Here is a 25,770-nt window from a genome sequence, read left to right on the forward strand (position 1 = left end):
GACGACCAATACTGCGTTTACTACCATGTGCTCGCCACTAAGCGCTTTGCTTCCTTGTTCCTATACGAAATATAGCACTACGCTAATACGCACCGCATAAATTTGGAATGCCCTTCCGGCTTCCGTTTATCCAACTAACTATAACTTGGGTATCTTTAAATCAAGAGTGAATAGGCATCTTCTAGGCAAGCGCATAACACCTTAGGCTGCATCTTCACTTACCATCAGGTGAGATCGCAGTCAAACGCTAGTCTATATATTAAAAAAAATAGCCTACTGCCACTTCAACTCACTGATTCTACTAAAAATTCAAAAATTTCCGAAATAGTTCGGAGAAACCACCAGATTCCAAATCGTAAAATATTTACTTTCAGGATGACGATGACGGTGCAAGTTTTTCAAGTACTGAAGATAATATTTGTAACATATTTAAATTAATTGCAATCAAAGATAAAAATGATCTAACGCTTATAATAAAGGGTCTCCTGTCCCTCACTCACTTACTTAACCAGTCTCAGAATAAATGATAAAGAAAATTATAGACGGCCAAGCTTGCTAAGTATAAAATTTACTATCAATTTGCCGATAGTATGATATAGTGTTGACAAGGTCAACGAACATTTTAAGTCCACATGACATTCACTAATTTTCATTTTTTTATTTATTGATTAAATATTCTTTAAAATCAAATTAATTGCATAAAATTATCTCCTTTTTCAGTTGGTTAAAAATTATCAAGAAATGACTACCGTGCTTTTAGAACTTAAAACTGCGATGTTATCTTTCTTATAGAGAATAATTTACAAAACAACATTTTAAAATAACGTCAATCTTAAGTTGGTCCTTTACGAAATTCTTTCCCTCAGATCATTTTTCATTTTCAGGCCCTTCGTCGTATATTATTTATGGTTAGCCTCGAAGAAATGTGATTTTTTTCGCCCTGTCAAGCATCTTAAAATGAATCACTATCTCTTTCTAATGTATAGTGTCTAAGCGAAATATAAATAGGTGATGATTTGGTATAGATTTTTTTTGTGTGTGTATCAATACTAATATTATAAATGTGAAGTGAGTTTGTTACTTTGTTTGTTCACTTTCACGGCTCAACGGCTTAACGGATCGCGATGACATGCAAATACTTTATAGGCTACATTTTAATTCGGAAAAATACATAGTTCTCAAGGGATAGCGGAAAAACGTTACGAGTGCAACCGTCGCCCTAGCGACTTTCCTATGAACGTAGAGAAAAATATCTAATGATATCAATTAATAATATTAGCGATAGAATCACGACGATATATTGAAAATTTACAAAATTAGGCATTTTTCAAATTTCATTTAGCTAGTAGCCAGTAATATTTTAAAATTGAAGGTGAGTTTGTTTGTTTCTTTGTTCCAATTTTACGGCTCAACGATTTGAACGATTGTCGAATGCCGTGAAATTTGGCATAGCTAGGCAAGCTATGCTAGCTACATAGGTTACCCCTTCATCCTGGAAAAATGTTTAGTTCCTGAGTTTGAGGTCGAAATTCGAAAACGCACACAATACACAAGTACAAACGCTCAGACTACGACGAACATCTATATTGCCAACACAAATACTAGTATTTCTTTTGAGCGAGGATCGAACCCGCAACTGTAACTGCAACAGTGAGTGTCGTGACTAAACCAAACTATTAAAAAAATAGACATAATAATAGTATATTAATATGAATTAAATATTAAATATTTAGCATAAATTGCACACATTTAATAGTGTTAACAAATACTCAAATACGTATAAATAAATTGAAATAAGAATCCACTTCAGAAGCGCTGCTATCAAATTTTTCAGAACGAGAGATTTTTTTAAAATGTGTTTTATTTCATCAAAGTTTCTGCTTCGAATTGAAGCACATACTTTAATTTTTTCAAAAATTATACGATGAAATAACGTGAACAATTTTTATACAACTATTTTAACATATAACTGTTTAATGATACAAAGTTTTTATCAATCATTTGGATGTATAACATAATCCGTAACACTCATTTAATACTGTTGAAGAGAGCTGAGAGAGTACGTCTGAAGGTTATGTATTTTAAAAAAAACCAAAACTCAACACACCATCGGAAATATTATCAGTCAAAAAACTTTAAATTCATACAAACATAACACATAACATACAATTTTAAAAAGCATATCTCTTCAGATTACAATAAAATCAATTTAACGAAGAGAAGTAACCATAATGTTTTTAGGAGAAAACATACTCACACACAGTTCCACTGTCACTATGGATATGTGTCATCATTTTTGCATAATCTATACAAATAAAAAAAAATTAACTGTCTGTTTGTAATATTAAAATAACCGCCTTTTAATAAATGCATATAGATGTATGTGTACACATACTGTGTGGTACATATACCAAAATAATATTTTTTTACAAATTTTTTTCTGTCCATTTGTCCCGGCTAATATCTGAAACGGCTGGACCGATTTTGACGAGACTTTCACTGGCAGATAGCTGATGTAATAAAGAGTTATTTAGTGTGTTACTTTACTTTTATTACTGCTTTTATTTTGCTTTACTTTAGACTACTATTACTTTTACTTTAGAAATTTATTAATTTTGTAAATCTGCGAAATAACCAATTTTTTTTTAATGCCACGTGGACGAAATCGCGGGCAGTAACATCAATAAATCTCTAGATCTAGATGCACTGACACTTCGTAAATGTAGACATAAAATTATCGCCATGGTTTAAACTCCTAGATTACGATCTGACAGAAAAACTTAAGAAAAATAAAAATTAGGCTATCACATGTACATGCACACGCATACTACATACACAAACACATCTATATTAATTATTTATGAATATTTAAGTATGAATTAGCGCTTAGTATCGTTTTCTTGTAAGTTAGTTTTTAATGGTAGAACAACTCCACCTGATTACCACAGTCTGCACATAATTGAGGGAGTCGATCAGTGTGTAAATCCTCTTTGGTACTGAAATACGAGTAACAGTCTTTCATTTTTATTTTTTCATATTAAAATAATTTTTTAGCTTATGTGTGTATTATCCGGTTAAAGATATTCTTAATCCTAAACATATCAGGGTTCAGTGGTGGTGTATTTCATAAAAGACAAGACTAACTGGGGTAGGGTACATCCTGCTCTACATCTGGAGTAGCACAACTGGGGAATTACTTCGTCCTTACAGAAGATCACAGATAAATGTTACTGCTCTCGAGCACTGTAATGTAAGTTCCTGGGAGGGAGTAGTACTACTTAGGGGGTAGTAGGGGTACCCCATGGGGGTAGGATTTGATGTTGCAGGCGTCTATAAGATACGGTAAACGCTTACCATCAGATGCTTGCTTTTCGACCTATGTTTGTTTTTTTTTTTATGAAAAGTAAATGTGGAACTTTTTGCTGATTCTTCTTAGCAGTATCTATATTCCGGATATGGTAGCTTCATAAACTTTAATTAATTTAATAGGCACAGATATAGTTTTGATTTGTAAAATCTAGATTCAAATGTGTCTTTGAAATTTATTTGTACGAAGTGATTTGTGATTTTAATTTTTGTTTTTTTTTTATAATTTTGGACGGCATAAGCTACTGATTAAGTGTAACTATGAAACTTGACCTCTACATCTTGTATTACTAATGCGTCATGTAAATCCTTAACTTAATTAAGCAAAGTACATATTTTTAAATTTGTTTCTGAAGATCTCAGTATACCATATATTACAGGTTCCGTATACGGTTATATATTGTTCTTATTTATTTTAGTATACACAAAATTGATTCACAGATTTTATCCTGAAATGTCCTCTTGGAAGTCTACTAGTTGTTCACGAAGTCGAACAATGATGTATATTTTTGATATTAAATTAAACTTTTAGACAGTAAATTGTTCTGGAGTAGAGAAGATTACTTCGATAATTCCGCAATAATTGAAGACAAAAGTCTTGAGGAGACCGCGCCTTGGTAAACACAGAATGGGACGCCCTTCGACCCGCTGGACCGACGATTAATGTCGTTACATTAACCGGTGTAGGCTGGATGAGGATTGACTTCTGGTGTGAACTTGGGAAGCCTAAGTCAAGCAGTGGACTGCAATAGACTGGACTGGACGCCGCGTTGGCGCAACGGTCACAGCCATGGATTGTACCTGTTGCGCTGGCGGTTGCGGGTTCGATCCCCGCAGATCACAAACATTTGTATTGGCCATACAGGTGTTTGCTGTGGTCTGGGTGTTTGTGCAGTCGTTGTGGGTCTCCCCACTGTGCCTCGGAGAGCACGTTAAGCCGTCGGTCCCGGTTGTTATCGTGTACACCTGATAGCGATCGTTACCCATATTAGGGAATATATCCGCCAACCCGCATTGGAGCAGCGTGGTGGATTAAGCTCTGATCCTTGTCCTACATGGGGAAAGAGGCTTATGCACAGTAGTGAGATATCACAGGCTGAAGCGTAATCGTAAGACTGGACTAACTTAGAGAAGATAAGTTATAATTCGGAATATGAAACAGTTACTCTAAGGCAAGAAAATTATTGCATACAGTATTATCAGAGCTACATATCTTCGTTAACTTATAAATCTAAACAAAGAAGGGATAAAAAATTATGAAAAGAATATTTTTTCCAAATAATTTAAACTAATGTAATCGAGTTTCGATGGTAGCTCCTCGCGTTAGCTCGTGATAAAGCACAGGGTATAAAACTCCCGCGAAATGACTCCTGTGTCAGAACCAAGCACTCAATTTATCCTCGCGTATATTTTAAAAGTAAAATAAGAGTATTCGAACGCGTTTCCTTGTGTGTTTATTTAAATTATGAGTTCAGTGAAAAATCTCACATTTCATATAAATTATTATTGCTATAATTTTTTATAATAATGATAATCTATGAAAGAGTTTTGGTGTGGTAAGAGGGTAGTTTGCTTACTTGATGAACTCAAAAACGATCTCTAGATCGGTTTTAAAAATTCGATCAATGGGTGTGCTACTTTCATCACTGTGTGACATAACTTTTTTTTAAATTCGTTAAACGGAACAGACAAATCATGGAAACAACAAGGCATACGAAAAGTTAATAATTTCAAAATATAGTTTGACATACACACACGGTCGGTCATCTGTTTCCTAAAGTAAAAAACTTAATGTCTGTGATTTAGGTAAAACAAATTTAGAACCATAACTTTATTATAAAAAATAATAAAGCTTCCACGCTGCAAAAAAACTTTAAACAAGGGCTAATCCCGAAAAAGATCTAGTCGGAGTGGAGATATTAAAATTTTGTAACAACTCAATGAAACTGAAAACTTTGCGTGCTTAAGTACTGTAATCTCATGTCTACTTCCTTTTGTGCTTTGGTTTAAATTGCGCTTCTCAGATACAAAGACACTGTATAAAAGTTATAAAAGATATAAAAATTAAAATATTTTTAACATAGCTATATCTATGGCTGCCTATATCCGACGGTTTCATACATGTTAATTTGAGGAAAAAGTCTATGGCCTTCCTCAGTAAATGGGCTTTCCAACACAAAAATATATTTTTTTTTAAATTCAAACCATTACTACCTGAGATTAGCACGTTTAAATAAACTATCAAATTTTTTAGTTTCAATATATTGATAAGAATTATTTTTAACCGATTTCAATAAAATGAGGAGGAAATTGAAAATAATTTGACTGTTTATTTTTTAATTCATGTTTTTTTTTTATTGGCTGTTTTTGATGATATATTTGATGATGCTTGTCGTGTAATACAATTAAAATCTGAGCGAGAGCTAACCACATATGAGTAGGGCACAGCAGGAAACTTCCTGCTCAAAATATGGAGCAGACCAACTGGGGTAGTACCTTGACCTTACAGAAGATCACAGCTAAATAATACTGTTTTCAAGCAGTGTTGTGTGCCTGTTGGTGAGTGAGGTGACCAGGGCTTGTTCCTGTTGGTGAATAAGATGACCAGGGGAGTGTTAGTGAACGCGCTTGCGATGCTTCTTGTGTTGCAGACGTCTATAAGCTACGGTAATCACTTAGAGACTTGAGCCGTACGCTTGTGCCGACCTAGTTATATTTAAAAAAAAAAAACATTTTGACATAACCTAACCCTAATAAAATAATAACGTGGATTTCATTGACTATTTCTATGACTATCTACGATGATGATATTCCAATTTCTTATTTATTAAGTAGTACAGTAAATACGAGTTTATGTACAAAAAATTAGAAGAAAATCCAAACTTCAACTCGACTTTTATTTTTATTTATTTTTCTGTACGACAAACTGAACAACTATGAAGAGATAAATGGACGCCTTTGAAAAGAGGATTGACACAATTCTTAAAAATTGATACTCCTAACCTAACAGAGATTGATAAACGCCGCGCCGGTGCGATTCTAGAAGTTTCTAAATATTTATCAAACGTAAAATCTATACGGGTCAAAGGTACCTCGATTATATAGAAAATCAACCTTCCCTTGTGATCAGATATTCAAATACGAATACAAATACACTGATTTCAGGCGACCGAATTTGAAATAAAACCTACTTTAGAAATGGATCGTTAGGTTGATCAAATCGATTGACTGGGACGGTTTTATATGTTCTATATTTTAAATGAAAAAGGATATGCTATCAAATGTCCAATTTATTTTATATATTTGTATTAAGTTAGCCGAATAATACTCTTATGTAGAGTTGTGTTCTGCTACGGCTACTGGGGAGGGTCGGGAGTCGGCATCGCGCTTGCGATTCTTCTGGTGTTGCAAGCGTCTAAATACTATTGATAACCGCTTACCATCAAGTAGGCCGTCAAATTGTTTTCCGACCTACAAAATAATAAATAAAACGGAGGTTCTACTACAATATCGAATTATATTTAAAAATAGAACACACAGACAAATGATTGTTGAAATGAAAAAAGGATTTTGATTGAAAAATAAAAAATCGAATGCAATGGATATTGTAGTTGATCTGTATTTTTTAAATAATAATCCAAAGACAACAAACTGACAGGCATTTTTTGAAGTGAAACTTCTTTAGAATCGTTATGATTTGAAATTTCATAAAACGAAAATGCGTCACGATAAAGAAATAATTATGTTTGCCAGCAAACGAAAAAAATCGACTTCAATTACATCGACAATTAATACAACGTAAATAAACGAAAAAAAATTAACAAATGCACTAGTCGTTGACTACGGTTTTCGAGGGTTCTCCCTCGATTTTTTCCCACCGCCCTTTCCAACAAAAAAAAATTCGGTTCATAAACGAAGAAGTTATTATACCCGAGCATGCATTATATATATAGGGTCGAATTGAGTAACCTCCTTTTTTTGTGAAGTCAGTTAAAAACATAAATGTTGGAGAGAATAAGATAGGACACAGAGAAAAAAATCTTCCGTAGGTTACTTTTCAGAAGTTTCACTTTGCTGTATGTGAATTGCACACATACACTTTTTTATTCTACATTTTTCTACATTTATATCGGATAATAATTTAAAATATTTAAAACCAAATCCCTCACAATGATTTATTTTTTTTGAAAATAGAATACAATTGATATCGTAATTCTAATAATAATATATTTTAGCTGTGGTTCTATGCTCATATCAACTAAACTTTAAAAATAGAGCACCATCAATTTTAACAAAATTAAGGATTCCATTAAAGAATTTAGCCACCCCCTCTCTTCCCGTGGGTGTCGTAAGAGGCGACTAAGGGATAACAAGGTTCCACAACCACCTTGGAACTTAAGAAGCCGACCGATGGCGGGATAACCATCCAACTGCTGGCTTTGAAATACACAGGCCGAAGACGGGCCGCAGCGTCTTCGGTGCGACAAAGCCAGTACTGCGGTCACCAACACGCCTGCCCAGCGTGGTGACTATGGGCAAAACAAATGAGTTCACGTTATTTTTGGCGTAAACTTGTGGAGGCCTATGTCCAGCAGTGGACTGTATAGGCTGTAATGATTGTAATGATAAGGATTCAATTGATATTTTAAAAATACACTTCGGGTTGTACTGCTTATCTATATAATTATAGTATCTGTGGCTCTACGTTTATATCAAACAATATTTAAAAATAGAACATTTTTATTTCTAAACGGTCATGTACATTAGTTAACCTCCGTGATATGTATTGTTTTATATTGTATAGAGAGTTTTTACCTTAGATAAGATTTTTTTTTAGAAATGGTATGAAATGGGAATAAATTACAGTAAATTCTAATTCAAGTTTGTGCATATTTTAAAAATATTTTTAGTGAAAAAATTAACTTAAGAGTTTATTATTTAATAAAGTTTGTGAATAAGTGTACTAAGATTATTAAAAGGAGTATTAAAATATAGTTATTCCATCAATAGCTGATTGATTAATGTTATTGGAAACGTACCGCGCGTTTTAAAATTTTTACCATAAAAACTAAGAGTTGACATTTTAAAACAAAAACTTTTAAAACATTATTATCTTTGTATACCATTAAAAATACCTAAAAATACGCTATCTTTATATAGATAAATGATTTCTAACAATTCCTTAATTATTGTTACTCTAAGGTTTTATCATATTATGTTGACAATACACACTAACGAGTTCACAAACCTTTACCACGTATTACTTTATAAACTGATATTTACATTTACATAATATACATTGCTGGTGCGAAACTATCAATTACGGTTCGAGAGAATTGAACATCAAATAAAGCCAACAATGGAATGTAAAGTTTTTGAATTGTCATCTAAATATTCAATTCGGGAACGGTAACCAATCGTCTAGCCAGATTCAAATTTAGAATGCCGAATCAGATCAAACCTTGGTATATTGATGGTATTATTTTCGTCGTGTGCATCCAAAAATTGAAAGCTGTTCGAATTTCAAACCAGATAATTTTAAAATGAATTAGTGAAATTTATCGTTTCTTTGCACATGTTGGTATGATAGTGATCGCTACTCATTTTAGGGAATATATCCGCCAACTCGCAGTTGAGTAGCAAGTGGTATTCAGCTCCGATCCCTCTCCTACGCAGAGAAAGAGGCACATATAGCACTAGGATGTTACAGGCTGAATCTTCATCGTCGACAGATTACATCACACGTTAAGAGGGGAGGGATCGAAAAACGAGGGGGGTATGTGTGACAAGTGGTCCAAAAGTTATTGACATCTCATTTCAAAATATATCTTAATGTTAGTATTAAGATATGATAGTTGAACTAAATACCTATACTAACCATTAACTTAAGAAATTTAAGTTTAAATTTGTTTGCTGACGAATTAAAAATATCTACTATTTTATAAGTTTTCATATCCATGACTCTTTAATTTATGTTTATTTTATTTAAAAAATATTTAAATGTAAATAAAAAATAACATAACATATCAACTTTTACTAATTCAACATATAGTTAATGTTCGCTAAATTTTCCGGGAAACTTCATGAACATTAAAAAACACGACACAACCAAACGAAAACGACTCGTGTTCATTCAATCAATGTTGAAAAAGTCAACAAAACGTGGCTGTCCGTCGTTTCAATGAGAACTTTGCGCTTTGAACATTCCGACGTTCAGAATTTTTTCCGAAAATTTGAATTACTGTTCAAAAACTGAAAGTTCGGCAAGGACAATTTCATTTTCACCACTTATCAGAGGAAATATTTAAATGTTTACTGAATGCGATATTTTGAGAGGCAACTTCTTGGAAATAACTCGAAAAGGCTGAACTATTTTGACTGCATTTGTAAATTTTCATGTCCATTTATATGTATATGTGGAGATCTTCATAAGTATGATAGTATGGTAGATTTTACAATTGACAGAAAGTAAATAATATGAAGTCTAAATTCGATTTTTTTAAATTATAATTGAGTAGAACTTTTTAATATTTAAATATCTCGGTAATTTTTTACGAGTAAACTCCAGTTGCTGACTATACACACACTTTATAATATTTTTAACAGTTAGCTATTCCATATGATCGTAAATCCAGTCGCTGTAAGTTGCTATATCTGTGAAAACAACGTATTCATTTGGATCACAAAGCGAGGTGTCCTGTCTAACAACACTGAGGGATACAATGCCCCTGATGTACCAGGCGCCTTTAACGTATCTCTTTACAAATGGACTGTCTTCATATGGTACGTATACATGGAATCCTCCACCGCTGTCGCCATTACAAGCCGCGGTTCCTGAAAATTAAAAAAAAAATACAGTTATAATTTTTTAGTTTTTTAAATTAAATAATTTTAAAAATTAGAATATGTTATACACCCTAAGAACTAATTGCGGTAAAATAAATCAAATTTTTGGAGATATTAAAGAAATCAAAACTAGTTCAACATTTAAAAATGCTTAAATATTATGTATTTAAAAATTTAAAAGTAGTTTTGTGCTTGCCACTTCCAACTTTTCATGTGATCTTTGATTGTCTACATTCTGTTAATATAAAATGTTAATACTACGATTGTCTGATACTACGATTTAAAGCTATACCAGCCTTATCTACCATTAAACTTTAAGATGTACAAAACATATTTATACATTTAAAAAATTAAATAAACGAACAGTACTACCAACAAAAAATAAATTAAAAAAAATGAACTTATCAAGTGGTGCAAACATCCAGAAACTCGGTAACGCCTCACTACCAGGAGAATCCTATGCTTGATTTCCACACAAGTGGTAAAAATAATCACCATTCCGATACCCAGCGCAGAACTTTTTGCCATTCAAGACAACGGAGTAGAATAACGGCTTAGTCCTGATACAGTCCAAGTCTGGCACAATTGGCATTGTAGCTTCACGAAGTACGGTTGAAAGAGATTCCGTTTGATCGAAGCCCCAGCCTGTTACCTTGAAATATCATTTACATTGTTGAGCTTATTTGGTGATATATCTTTGTATATGTAACATAGCAAGCTATAAAAGTTTATTATGTAGGTGTAATAGTGATCAGGAATTTATTAATTGTATATATATTATATATAATATATATACAATTATTAAATTGCATTAGTAGGATTTTCTCCTGTGTACACACAATACACAAGCACAAACGCCCAAACCACGACAGACATCTATATGCCCAATACAAATATCTGTCCTGATCGAAAATCATACTCTCGACTGCCAGCACAACAGCCAGTGCTGTGACCGCTGCGCCAGCGCGTCATCATTCGTTATTATTTATATTATGTATGTTTATCGAAAAAATAATAATGTATTTGTAGCAGTCGGCTATTACCTATAACACATACATGAAGTTGCTTACCTTAAGAACAGACGATCATCATTACAGCCTATACAGTCCACTGCTGGACATAGGCCTCCACAAGTTTACGCCAAAAATAACGTGAACTCATGTGTTTTGCCCATAGTCACCACGCTGGGCAGGCGGGTTGGTGACCGCAGTACTGGCTTTGTCGCACCGAAGACGCTGCTGCCCGTCTTCGGCCTGTGTATTTCAAAACCAGCAGTTGGATGGTTATCCCGCCATCGGTCGGCTTCTTAAGTTCCAAGGTGGTTGTGGAACCTTGTTATCCCTTAGTTGCCTCTTACGACATCCACGGGAAGAGAGGGGGTGGCTAAATTCTTTAGTGCCGTAGCCACACAGCACGATCATGTGTCTGTTAAAGATATTTCTTTGTTTAATTACTTGACTTTCAGTTATTTCGTCGAAATTTGGCTAGTTAGATTTTTACCTGTCTTTTAAATTTCCTTACTATATTAAATTTTAGTTCTGTTTACTTAAAAAAATATACTTACGGTACCGAGAACATCTCCGGTAGGTAGTTTTCCTTCTGCCTTATCAAACCATATACACGCAGGCTGTATGACCGTATTATATTTAACTGAAGATTTTAATTTCAACAACGCAATATCATTGTCAAGTGTTGTGTGCGCAAACTTTTCGTGGACAATAACTTGGTGTACCTTAAAATTGTCGAATAGAACGTTTATATTAAGCTTTTTACCCTGCAACTACTACCGAGCATTGTTATTGTTACTTTATATTAAAAAGAAATTATTAGCTAGAGATTATTATTCGGTGCAGGGTTACATAAATGATAAATGTGGAATTCTTGACACGGTATTTCATGCAAGATATTACCAATTTTGTATTAGAACACGGTCATTTAGTAGTTGTAGAGTAACTGCGGAGTATCTTGATGATTTTTCTCTGCAGAATCTATATTCTGAATCGGTAGTTTCACTTTTAAAAATAATTAAAATTTTACTTTTAAAAGAAAAAATAAATCTATTTGTATAAAGCTATTTCAATTATGATTTTATGTGATATACACATTTATACTATGTTTTCATGCCAGAGCCAATCTGTAGACATTTGACTATACATCATACATTGCTAACTCAAAAATATGAAACAATGTCCTATCAATTCCCATCATTATCAGTCACCTGCTACCATTTATTAAGAAAAGCGTTGATTTCTTTCTCAATACAGACACTAATTATGTTGTATCTTTTAACAAACCTGTTTTTCTTGAGAATCTAAATCTCCTCCGAGTAAATTATGTTTCCCTAGACTGATACCTAAAATTTCTGGTAAAACAGCAGCGCCCTTAATCGTCACACAATGAGCAGCTGAAAAACAACAACCTGTTACATTATTTAGTCGGTATCAGAGAATTGCTCTGTGTGGCTACGGCAGTAAAGAATATAGCCACACCTCTCTTCTCGTGGGTGTCGTAAGAGGCAACAAAGGGATAACATAGTTCCACTATCACCTTAGAACTTTAAAAGCCAATCGAAGACGGGCAGAAGTGTCTTCGGTGCGACAAAGCCAGCCCTGCGGTCACCAACCCGCCTGCCCAGTGTGGTGACTATGGGCAACACAGATGAGTTCAAGCCATTTTTGGCGCGAACTTGTGGAGGCCTATGTCAGCTTTAATAATATTTTCTAATAAAAATAGGTAAAAAAACTTTTTAAGTTAAACGGTTTTATGTTAAACATACATTGCAATGTTTAAGATAAATGTACTAAAAACCAAAAAATAATAAAATAGATACAGTCGTGGGAATTATAAACATATGCATAGACTAGACTAAAATAAACCGTGGGGCACGTCAATTGTGTACAATCGTTGATTAAAATGTTTGTTTTGTAATGTTACACTATAATTAGGCAGTTGTTCAACCGACAACGATGGACGTGTGATAAGTAGGGCTAGAATGTGGAAACAAGCTAGCAAGCTCGATTATAAGCGAGTTTTAGGGTTTCATAGTGGTGAGCGAGTAGTACTTTTATCATATGTTTTATCGATTAAAGACAAACTACGAGCAGTGAAACGATTCCTCGCCAGCCAGCAGTGTGAATGTCCAACGATAAACTAGTTGAAACATCTCTTTTATTTACATGGAGTCTATAACTATTGGAATTTCCATGAGCAAGAAAATAGTAAGTAATTTCCTCACCGTCTGCGGGCCAACTGCCTATTTTAACGACGAATTAAACGATTCTTCTATCGCACATTAAGTCGATAATTTGTAGACAATTGACGTGCCCCACGGTTTTATTTTAGTCTAGTCTATGCATATGTTTATAATTCCCACGACTGTATCTATTTTATAATTTTTTGGTTTTTAGTACATTTATCTTAAACATTGCAATGTATGTTTAACATAAAACCGTTTCACTTAAAAAGTTTTTTTACCTATTTTTATTTTCTAGTTTTTAGTTTTTATTTCGCATTCTGTTTAATTCATTTAGTGCTTCATTATTGCAAGGCCCATCTTAAATATTGAGGTTGCGTAGGCACTATAGTGCACTGTATTCTTCTTGTCAAGCCCTTTTATTTGATACCCATATTGGTGGGATTGATAAAAAATTGTTATCAGACATTTGGTAGCGGCGGCCAGCTTAGATTTCAATTTTGCATAGTAAATTGTATTCTACTTGTTGAGACCTTTCATTTGATACCCATGTTGATGGGATTGATAAAACCTAAGTTATCCGCCATTTTGTAGAGGCCGCCATCTTGGATTTTAATTTTATATAGTACGTTGATTATACTGGTTGAGCACTTTCATTTGATACCCATATTGATGGGATCGATAAAACCTACGTTATCCGCCATTTTGTAGCGGCCGCCATCTTGTATTTCAATTTTTTATAGTATATTGTATTTTGCTTGTTGAGCCCTTTCATTTGATACCCATATTGATGGGATTGATAAAACCTACGTTATCCACCATTTTGTAGCGGCCGCCATCTTAGATTTCAATTTTTTATAGTATATTGTATTCTGCTTGTTGAGCCCTTTCATTTGATACCCATATTAATGGGATTAATAAAACATAAATTATCCGCCATTTTGTAGCGGCGGCCATCTTGAATTTATAATGATAATGAATAAACATAATTGTATTGTCACCAAAATCCAAAGTGTATACAAAATTTCAGATTAATCGGTTGACAGGAAGAGGGTGAAATTTGAATTACTAAATTTGACCCAAGAATAAATAATAAAAAATAATAAAACAAACTGGGTGAGCTAAATAAAACCGTTTAAAAATCAACTCTTACCAGTCAAAATAAATAAATTTGAAACTAATGTTCCTCCACAGATGTACCTCAAAGTAGCCCGTTCTAATCTGTATATCGCGACGTGCCACGGCCAGGTGCCAGGTTTTGACTCTACTCCGTTAACTATCAATTGATTGATTGCTTTACGTTTCCCACAAAATAGATTCGGTACTTCTGGTCTTTTTTCAGCACCAACTGGATGTCTTTCGAAATAACCCTGATGATTAATATGGTAACAACTATTGACTTTTTTTATACAACTAGGTCGGCAAACGAGCGTACGGCACACCTGATGGTAAGCGATTACCCTAGCTTACAGACGCCTGCAGCGCCAGAAGTATCACAAGCGCGTTGTCAATCCCATCCCCAATTCCCCCCAGGAGCCCAGGTTCACCTTATATACCACAGGAACACAACACTGCTTGAAAACAGTATTATTTATTATTTAGCTGTGATCTTCTGTAAGGTTGAGGTACCACCCTGCGAGGGCTGCTCCATATTTTGAGCAGGCATATTTATCTATCTATTATCTTTATTTAGATCATCTGATTTGATTTGTAACATGACATCGTGTGTTTTTGTAGGAAGGAAAAGTGATACAGTCTATGCCTCCATTTTTTCTAGAACAAAGGAGAAAATAACACAAGCCCACAGGCATATATAAGCTGATACGCGTAAAGATATTAATCTTATAGATATTTCGTTTATACTTACAAAATTAGGTTTTGCACAATTTTCCACTCCCTTAATTTTGAGACTTATTATGTAAGGTGGTAATAAGAGGAATTGTCCTTTAATATTGAATCCAAATAAATCAGTGTCTTGCAAGAGTACTAGTTTAAAGTCATTGTTACCTAAATCAACCAACCTTGCGGTGGAGTTGTCCTGACGAAAATAATATACCATAAGTCAATATATGTATAAAAAAAATTATAAGCCACCTTTAAGTATGGTGATATTTTTAAAGACGTGAGAATTTAATTAAACCACATTTGCTACAAACAATTTCTAAGCCTTCGGAAGAGAGTCCTCTCGTGATAGTGGTTGCTGTAAAGTATCCGAAACGTCGGGCATCTAAAACACTTTTAAACCGCAATAACTATATGGCTACGGCACTAAAGAATTTAGCCACCCCCTCTCTTCCCGTAGGTGTCGTAAGAGGCGACTAAGGGATAACAAGGTTCCACAACCTCCTTGGAACTTAAGAAGCCGACCGATGGCGAGATAACCATCCAACTGCTGGCTTTGAAATACACAGGCCGAAGACGGGCAGCAGCGTCTTCGGTGCGACAAAGCACGTACTGCGGTCACCAACCCGCCTGCCCAGCGTGGTGACTATGGGCAAAACATGAGTTCACGTTATTTTTGGCGTAAACTTGTGGAGGCCTATGTACAGCAGTGGACTGTTTAGGCTGTAATGATGAAACCACAATAAAATCCAAAAAAGTTGTTTCACTATAACAAAAAAAACTTAAATTAAAATTCGAATAAATGATTGTCATATTAGAGATGATTGGACATATTTTTTTTTTATTTACAAATTAATACGTTGTTATATAACTATACATGTATGTGAAGGATCTTTGCTATTTACAAATAATATGATAAAGAATGAATAATAATGGTAATGATTTATGTAAAAAATGTACGTTTTAAATCCGGTTTTATCATCACAAACTAAAGGTCATAACAGCAGACAAGTTATTAATATCGCCTTGCGTATTTATTATTATAAGCGCTCGTTTATATTTATTTCTACTTGATTTAAATTTTAATTGAAAATTAGAATAAAAAATAATAATAATACTCCGCATCACATAAAGAAAAAAAACGATCACTACCCTACTAATCTTAAGCATGCAAATTTTGTGAGAGTTGATAGGTTTTTGCTACTCTCTAACACAAAAACTGACCAACTGATTGTAATGAAACTTAAAAAATAGATAGTTGAAGATCTAGAATAATACTTAGGCTATTTTTTAATCCAACATCCCTAATAGATCGAAATATTAAAACCACGAGACACAGTCATTTTGAAAACAAAATTTATACTGCTACACTTTTGGAATAAAAATTGATTAAAGTACAAATAATGTCAAGTGAAAAAGTAATTTTTAAATTAAGTACGTTGAAGCACGATTCTCTTCTGCTAACCGCAATGATAGGCATTTTATCTTTTTAACCCACTTCAAAAAAGAAGGAGGTTACTCAATTCAATCATATATATATATCAGTATGTTCGGGATAACTTCGTCGTTTATGAACCAATTTTTAATATATATATAAGGTAAAGGAGATATCCAAAGTATGGTACCATGATAAGGAAACCAGGATCTGATGATGGGATCCCCGAGAAATCGAGGTAAACCCTCGAAAATCCGCAAAACTTTTTATTGGGTGTACCGATTTTAATGTTTGTAATTTAAACGATGTTTTTCATGTGGTTACATTTAAATTTCATCGAGATCTGATTACAACTTTACTATTTTCAAATAAAAAAAATACCTGATTCGAATTTAAACTTACCACCGTTATCAAAGCATCCATGTCAAATTTCAATTTTATAGGAGTACCACTGTTCAACGTCCTATTTATTTTGACTGTATATCCATCGGACAATCCCGGATCGAAATACGACATAACATCATCCGTGCCATTGCACGGTAAATCACTGAATCTTGGTATACCTTGTTCTGATGCTACGTTTACACTCAACAAAAGTAATGTTGTGAATATACTTTTTATCACACTCATATCGATATTCGTATCAACACATTGATTCAAAATAATTTGATATTTATTTATTAATTGATAGAGAACACGTTCCTACAGTAGCAGTGAGAACAGACTAAAATAATATATAGGTGGTTAGTTCGCTTGATCAAGTTTTGCTGTAATATGTACCAGACACAAGCAAGTCTATAGAGTCTACTTTTTGATAATTGAGATAAATTGTAAACAAAGCAGAGATTACGTTTTGTTTATAAACATACCCAAGGAATAAAATCGCAATCAGAAAATCACAGCCAAATAATAATGCCCCAAAGTTATGTCATAAGAACTTACCACTTACCACACCGATGAGTTCCTGTGGCGAGTATTTAGCTATGTGCTATTAAAGCTATTTAATTTCGGTATCTAAAATTAAGTAAGATTGTTTTTGAGACGCTTATCTAATGCCCGGTTGTCAAAACCTCGATCATGTACGTTAAATTATTTTTAGACTTTTCGTTAATAAATGTCAGTATAGAAATTGCGAGAGAAATAGCTAATGTCAAATCCGCTGTATACTGTGTATTGTACGCGTTTGAAAAAGGTTCTGGTGCTGCGATAACAGTTCCGCATTTTTTTTTATGTCACAAGGTTGGCAAACAAGCATACGGCTCACCTGATGGTAAGCGATTACCGTAGCTTATAGACGCCTGCAACACCAGAAGCGTCGCAAGCGTGTTGCCGACCCAATCCCCAATCCCCCAGGAGCTCTGGTCACCTTACTCACCAACAGGAACACAATACTGCTTGAAAACAGTATTATTTTGCTGTGATCTTCTGTAAGGTCGAGGTACTACCCCAGTCGGGCTAGGCTTGTGTTCAAAGTAACGTTTGACTGATATAGCTAACTGAGGTAAGGCACAGCAGGAATTTCCTGCTAAAATATGGAGCAGCCCGACTGGGGTAGTACCTCGACCTTACAGAAGATCACAGCAAAATAATACTGTTTTCAAGCAGTATTGTGTTCCTATTGGTGAGTAAGGTGACCAGAGCTCCTGGGGGGATTGGGGATTGGGTCGGCAACGCGCTTGCGATGCTTCTGGTGTTGCAGGTGTCTATAAGCTACGGTAATCGCTTACCATCAGGTGAGCCGTACGTTTGTTTGCCAACCTAGTGACATAAAAAAAAATAGCTACACATTTTTTTCTATAAATACGCGTGGGCCTACAATTAATACACTTATAATATATATACATAATGTCCAGAACTACAATCCCTGGAACAGAAAGCATCTGCGTTCGTAGTTCACCCGCCTAAGCTACTGAACACATCTGACTTTACTTCGACACCCAAAAATATAGAAATGGAGTGACAGTTTCAGAAATTTACATCAATTTAATATAGTAGACAGGCGTTATTCTTACTGTCGTCATACATCATGTAGGTGGGGACGGTGGGATAATTGGGCGAAAACTTCGTTTATGTCACAATCTTCGATTTGATGATTTTCATATATATCTACTTAATTGTACGATGTGTGCCTCGCCGTCTTGATCGAGTTGCTCGACAGTGCTGCCAACTTCGGAACACTGCGCCCAATTTGCTTTTTCTTTCTGAATGACTGTCTCCCACATTATTGATATTTTATAAATTAAGCACTACATGTAAGGAAATACTCACTTGTGATATTTTTTCTTCTCGTGCTTGTATTTAAATGCAAATACATGCAAATTAAGGGAGCAGAGACTTTGGGAACGTTTTGGAATCAGCGAAAAAGTTCCAGCGCAAAATTATCATAATAAGCCCGTCTAGAAAGTTTCTTTACTTGTTTAAATTACACGCAAACGTATATGTGACTGAACTTTAATTTACGTGGATAGAATATAATAATATATGTGTTTTTTATTGTTCTTTCAGAACTAATTGTGTGATAAACCTAAACACCGGCGGTTGCAAGTAGAATTACGGCTCAGTGTAGGTATTATTTTTATTACAAATGTGGCAAAAAGCACACGCTCTCCATAATGATAAGTGGATACCGTAACTTATAGATACAGTAAGTATAGCAGCACTGCCAACGTGTTGCCGACCCTCACCCTACCCTGGACCTCTGGCCACCTTTTATCACAACAGGAACACAACACTGCTTTACAGCTGTGTTATCTGTCATCTTCTGTTGTGTAAAATTTACCGCGCAGTACATCAATATAAAACTGATTGTATTTGTGTAAATTTAATAAATATGAATTTGTTTTTGATTTAATAATAATTTATTTTTAATCTGGATGTATGTCATATAGCCATCGATTCGATTGGTTGTGTAGATGTCTGATAGTTATCAACGCTCACGGTACCGAAATTAACCCGCATTGGATTAAAACGGTGAGCTGAAGTCCAGCAGTGTTGAGTTTGAAGGCTAATTCAGTTCAGAAATCAGGTACGTTTTAGTAGAATCTGTAGACTCTTCTATTTCTTTTCTATTTCTTTCTTCTCTCTCTATTTATGAAATTTCCACTGCATGAACCTTGATGGAGTTGTAACGTTACGATTTTTTCTTTAAATCTGGAGCATAAAATATCCCGAGTAAGTTTCTTGATATAACATCTAGATATGAATTTATTACTCCTTAAATAATAGTATTCTTTCTTAAACTAAAAACAGTCTTCAATTTACATAGATAAGTAATACTAAATGTAGATAATTAGGTGATTGTCACACGAAAAGCACTATCTTTCGAATAATAATTGTGTTTGCTCGCAAACGAAAAATTCAGATTCAGTTACATAGACAAGTAATATAATACAACGTAAGTAGACGAACAAAATCAAAAACGCATTAGTCACCACTACGATTTTCGAAGGTTAACCTTGATTTCTCTGGGATTCCATCATCATATCCTGGTCTACTTATCATGGTACCACCCCTGGGATATCTCCTTTCCAACAAAAAAAGAATCATCAAAATCTCTTCACAAATGACGAAGTTACCCGCGAACACACAAAAAAAATTGTGTGCGTACAAAGTACACATGTCAGAAGTGAAACTTCTTTAGCGAACTAATTGAAAAAAAAAACTAATGTAAAATAATTTAATAATCTTTAGGTTTTAATAGGTTTAGTTTTCCGTTGCGGCGCTATCTAGTTATAAATTTGCAATTAAATACTATCGATATTAATTTAACAACCTTTGTAGTTTCTATATAACACGCCAGGTGGCTCTGTTTTGTCGAGCTGTGAACGTTGTATATATTTATAAATATAATTTTATACGACGTTTTCTGTAAGTTTTAAAAAAGTCCTTTAATGTTTCATTCTTTTGTATGTCATGAAAGAATAAATTATCCGCAAAAACATGATGTATCTTGTTAAATTATATTAGATTATAGACTTACTACACAGACACCAACAATTTATACTACGGCAACTCGAATTTTCGACGTATTTCGAGTAATAAAAAACTGTGAAATTCTACCTAATGAATAAATTAACTATTAAAGATACCAAATTTCAAATAAGTTCCTTAATTAATATAAAAGCTATCACGTTTTTCCTTTTTATAATCCTTTATTGTAAAGTTCACTTTTATGAGTTAGTATTATATTGCTGGTGTCGACATTATTTTAGTATCTCGAATTTCTTTAATACGCTTTACTCTAAGTATCTATTCTAGAAAAAAAAAGAGTTTAATAATGTAATCTATAATTTTTATGTAAAGCTAAATTACAAAAACGAATTGAAAAAAAAATCACCCAGTATTCCCGGGCGGTCACCCATCCAAGTACTGACCGCGCCTGACGTTGCTTAACTTCGGTGATCGGACGAGAACCGGTATATTCAAGGTGGTATGAACGCTTAAAAAATCGTGATGCGTGACGCGTTTGATCCGTAAAAATTTAACCCCTCATGCGCCTATAGAAGTTTTAATTTAAAAAAATATATACGGTCGAATTGAGAAATCACCTCCTCCTTTTGAAGTCGGTTAAAAAACGAATAATAAAAATCGGAACACCTGTAAAAGTTAAGTTAACACACTAAAAAACCATATCAAAAGTACAATCAAATTGAGAACATCCTTCTCTTTTTGAAATCCATATTTTTTTTTGTCGAAGTAAGGTTAAAAGGTTTTTATGCAGCAACGCAGATAACGTCGCATATATCAGCTATAATTTTAGAATATAAACCACTTGTAACCAAAATACAAGAGCACTTACTTCCCCATACAATACGATACATGGTAAACAATACACGCTTCTATTGAATTCACATACAGTTGTATTTACTCGCAAACTTGACGTTGCTTAATTAAACGACTCCGTCTCTCAAGTAACCGCACAACAGGAACCTCCATCTTGATAAAATAACCAGAAATGTTAATAATAGAGATATAACGCTCAAACAACCATGAAGGCCGGTTTTAGCTGTCACTCATAATCTTCATCATTTCAGCCTATCATAGTCCACTGCTGGACATAGGCCTCCATAAGCTCACGCCGAAAAAGGCGTGAACTCAAGTGTTTTGCCCATAGTCACCACACTGGGCAGGCGGGTTGGTGACCGCAGTACGGGCTTTGTCGCACCGAAGACGCTGCTGCCCGTCTTCGGCCTGTGTATTTCAAAGCCAGCAATTATATGGTTATCCTGCCATCGGTCGGCTTTTTAAGTTCCAAGGTGGTAGTGGAACTGTGTTATCCTTTAGTCACCTCATACGACAGCTGTCACTGATGAAGTTTAATTCGCACGTACAATATTGATAGGCTTTACTAGCCTTAGAGCCTCAATTGATAGACTACTCCATTTGGATTTGTAAGTGGCAAATATAAACTAAAAGTTTATTACGACTAGCTTATCAAATAAAAGTACGTCCTGCCTGATGATACGTGGTAACCTACAACCTTTTTTTTACGTGGGGAAAATCCATCATGGATACCCTACAGCGCGGTGGCGCCAGAAGGTTATGTCAGACTCCTACTGACTAAAAACCACCACGTGTGAGCAGTCATCCGCCTGGATGGGGCGAGATGGGGTCGTACTAGCATTCACCACCTCGCCTCGGGGTAACCTACAACCTAACCTAACCACGGCTCTCCGCAGGAGCTCTGGCTACTTTACTCACCACAGGAACACAAGGTAACTTGAGAGCAGTCATATCAGGTGCATTAAGTGCTAAATGTTTGCATAAATAGCCTTTTTTAAATAATTGTGTTTGTTCTTAAACATAAAAACTGATTTCAATTTACATCAAGTATACAGACTAAAATACACATTATGAGAGATTACTGAGTACTCGAAAACTATTCATCAGACCTCGATCAAATTGAAATGGAAATAAAAGACAAGCATCAGCTTTTGATTAAAAAAAAAAGAATATGGTCGACTTACGGTCTTAGAAAATATAAAAAAGTGTGTACGTCAGCTCCGACGCACGACTGGGGTCTCCTTCAGATCGACTGTTTAAAAAGGCGCAAAAAGGCTTACTAGTCTGAGAAAAAGATTAATACCATATCAAATGGTAAATAAACGAATCAAATAACGCCAGCTATCGATCGATCGATGGCGTTATTAAAAAACGTCGTCGTCTATCGGAACCCTATTGAGTTTTTCTTAGTAGTTTATCTTTCCGATAGATGGCATTACGAGAAACGTAACGAGTCATTCGTTCAATAGATTTTGCTCCTCATACTTATTTCTTACCGAGGGTCTTATGTGAAAATCGATTCTTAATGAGGAAACTCCAAAAGTACATTCCTTTCTTTAAAGTCGGTTTAAAAGTATAAGTAATTGTAATCCTCACTATACGATCAACGTGCTTAATAAAACGTCATTTCAAATACGCCAGAGAATACGAGTAATTCCGTCCAACTCGGCAAGATATGATGATTTTGTTATTCTAGAGAAAGCAATACATCTTTATTAGAGCGCGTTGAGCAAACGAGAAGAAATCGGTAACCCGAGGGATTATGAAATCACGAGGAAATGCTACATTATGCATGTAGATGTTACAAATGTGTGTACGTCTCAGACGGATTATTCTGGAACTGGATTATTTTAGTTTATAATGAAACTAGCTGTGCTCCGCGGTTTCACACGCGTTCATTGAGGGGAAAATAGTCTATAGCCTTCCTCAGTAAACGGACAATCTAACACAAAAATAACTTTTTAACTCGAACCATTACTTTCTAAATTAAGCGCATTTAAACGAACAAACAAACAAACTGTTCAGCTTTATAATATTACTCTAGATAGTAACCAAATCTAAGTAGTAACCAAATCTAAGTAAAATAATACAAACGTACCTACAGGTACGTGTGTTTGGGAACACGGAGGGTAAAAGATCGGTTGTTCACCAACAAGATGGACAGACTAAGTCAAAAACTCATCTACCACTGAGTTCTACACTGTCGTAAGAGATGCCATGGACAGGGACCGGTGGAGTGGACAAATTATCCGCTCCCGATGCAACCCTGATGCTGACCACGATCCTCAGAGATGCAGGTTCGATCCCCGCTGGAACGGTCGATTTTTGATATGATATTAAAAAAAATGTTTAGAATTTCCTAATGTGTGGTTAACACAAAAATAATGTGTCGTCTCCTATCAAAGATTTTAATTGTAATATGAAACTTTGAATAGTTACGGGTTTCTGTAAAGAACTCACTATAGACGGCGCCACGGTCGCTTAAACCGAAAATAAAAATCATCATATCAAAAATTTCGATCTAGCGGGTACATCGTTCATTAACTTAATTGTCCAATGCACCGACACGGTCAGTCGGAGATGCAGGTTCGATCCCCGCTGGAACGGTCGATTTTTGACATGATATTAAAAAATGTTTAGACTGACAAATTAATATTTAAATGCCTCACATTCAAAAGCCCTCAGAATAAATATCTCCTGCGTTGTGTCAAATAGCTGTATGACGTTAATAATATTTTTGAAGTAAATCTTCTTTACGCATACTTAACTTAGGGAGGAAGCTGGTGAATGCGGGACGAGAGCGTTACAAAAAGTTTGATCGAGCGAGGCGAACGGAAGTTGAGAGGGAGATATAAGTTAGTGAAGATAGAAAGAGAGAGAGTTACGTTTTGTATATTACTGTAGGGGCAACTAAAGAAGTTTTACTCCATTCATGTGGTCTAAAGCACACTAGTTTTTTTTAACCGACTTCCAAAAAAGGAGGAGGTTCTGATTTCGACTCTATTTTTTTTTTAATGTATGTTACTTCAGAACTTTTGACTGGGTGGACCGATTTCGACAAAAATTTTTTAATCGAATGGTGGTGTGTCATTTAGTCCCATTTAAATTTATTTGAGATCTAACAACTACTTTTCGAGCTATATCTAATAATGCGTTTTTACTTGACGCATTTTTCGTCGACCTACGTTGTATTATACCGCATAACTTTTTACTGGATGTACCGATTTTGATAATTCTTTTTTTGTTGGAAAGGAGATATCTCTAGTTTGGTACCATGATATTACTTGTCGATGTAATAGAAGTCACAACCTCAAACACAATTATTTACTTTAATAATTAATAAGTCTGTTTCGCCATAGCGTGATTTTTTTTTCATACTAGCTGTGCCCGCGACTTCGACCGCGTTTAATTTAACAAAAAAGTCATTGTTGAGTTCGCAGCTATAAAATAAATAAATTTTTAAAATAAAATTAGCCTAAGCTACTCCTTATTACACGCCTATTAACTGCCAGTTAAAGTCCCGTCAAAATCGATTCAGCCTTCAGAGATTAGCCGGAACAAACAGTTAGACCGACAGACAAAAATTGTAAAAAATGTTATTTTCGTATATGTACCGTGTATACATCCATATGCATTTAATAAAAAGCTGTTATTTTTAAATTATAAACAGACATTTCAATTTTATTTATTTGTATAGATGTATAGATTTTGGCTAATTTCTTTTTACAACAGAAATAATTGTAATTATAATTATACTTATTCCTGCTCTGTTATAAGATATAATGATAAGGTGTAAACCACGTTAATTTCAAAAACCTTACCATACTAAAAAGTTACTAAAAATCTGTATACCTACTTCATAACGGTTCCAAAGTCACGTTCCGATGTTCAAAGTCAAACGCACAACAACTGTTTGCCGTTTAACTTAATGTTGTCGCCAGCATGTTTTTTTTATTATTTATTTATTTATTATAATTTTTTTATTATAATTTAATATTTCTCTAGTACATATTTAATAAAACACTATTTAGCTGTCACGTCTGAGGTTACTTCGATTTCGCAAACCTTATTAGATTTATTAATTTCGATGTTTATTGTCTAATTAGTGTTATTCTAATTTCATAACTCTAATATTTATCTCTGCTTTTATTAATGTTTCCCAGATCACGCACGAAAAGTTGAAACTATTGATTACGCTTCAGCCTGTAATATCCCATTGCTGGGAATAGGCCTCTTTCCCCTTGTAGGAGAAGGATCAGAGCTTAATTCACCACGCTGCTCCAATGCGGATTGGCATTATATTTCC

At 34.5% G+C, this 25,770-nt stretch overlaps 1 protein-coding gene and 1 pseudogene across 1 annotated transcript; both read right to left on the reverse strand.

Annotated features, from left to right (window-relative positions):
- Positions 1–9,385: 9,385 nt before the first annotated feature.
- LOC123664626 (chymotrypsin-C-like) lies at positions 9,386–18,904 on the reverse strand. Its single transcript, XM_045599145.1, has 8 exons — positions 18,793–18,904; positions 17,085–17,257; positions 15,273–15,443; positions 14,559–14,775; positions 12,507–12,616; positions 11,777–11,944; positions 10,708–10,864; positions 9,386–10,200 (listed from the first exon to the last, which is right to left on the reverse strand). The coding sequence occupies exons 1-8, from the start codon at positions 18,902–18,904 to the stop codon at positions 9,977–9,979; spliced, it is 1,332 nt and encodes a 443-aa protein (XP_045455101.1). The 3' UTR covers positions 9,386–9,976.
- Positions 18,905–21,006: 2,102 nt separating this feature from the next.
- On the reverse strand, positions 21,007–21,125 carry LOC123664851 (annotated as a pseudogene).
- Between the last annotated feature and the right edge of the window lie 4,645 nt (positions 21,126–25,770).

Source organism: Melitaea cinxia, chromosome 22 (genome assembly GCF_905220565.1).
Source record: "Melitaea cinxia chromosome 22, ilMelCinx1.1, whole genome shotgun sequence".
Lineage (NCBI taxonomy): Eukaryota > Metazoa > Arthropoda > Insecta > Lepidoptera > Nymphalidae > Melitaea > Melitaea cinxia.

Bases quoted from the DNA above. Each gene is read 5' to 3' on its own strand.
- LOC123664626 (XM_045599145.1), bottom strand. From the start codon at position 18,904: ATGTGGGAGACAGTCATTCAGAAAGAAAAAGCAAATTGGGCGCAGTGT. The intron at 12,617-14,558 runs GTAAGAGTTGAT...GTTGTTTTTCAG, and splicing joins AAATTTATTTATTTTGACTG to CTGCTCATTGTGTGACGATT. The intron at 10,865-11,776 runs GTAAGTATATTT...TGATATTTCAAG, and splicing joins CCGGAGATGTTCTCGGTACC to GTAACAGGCTGGGGCTTCGA.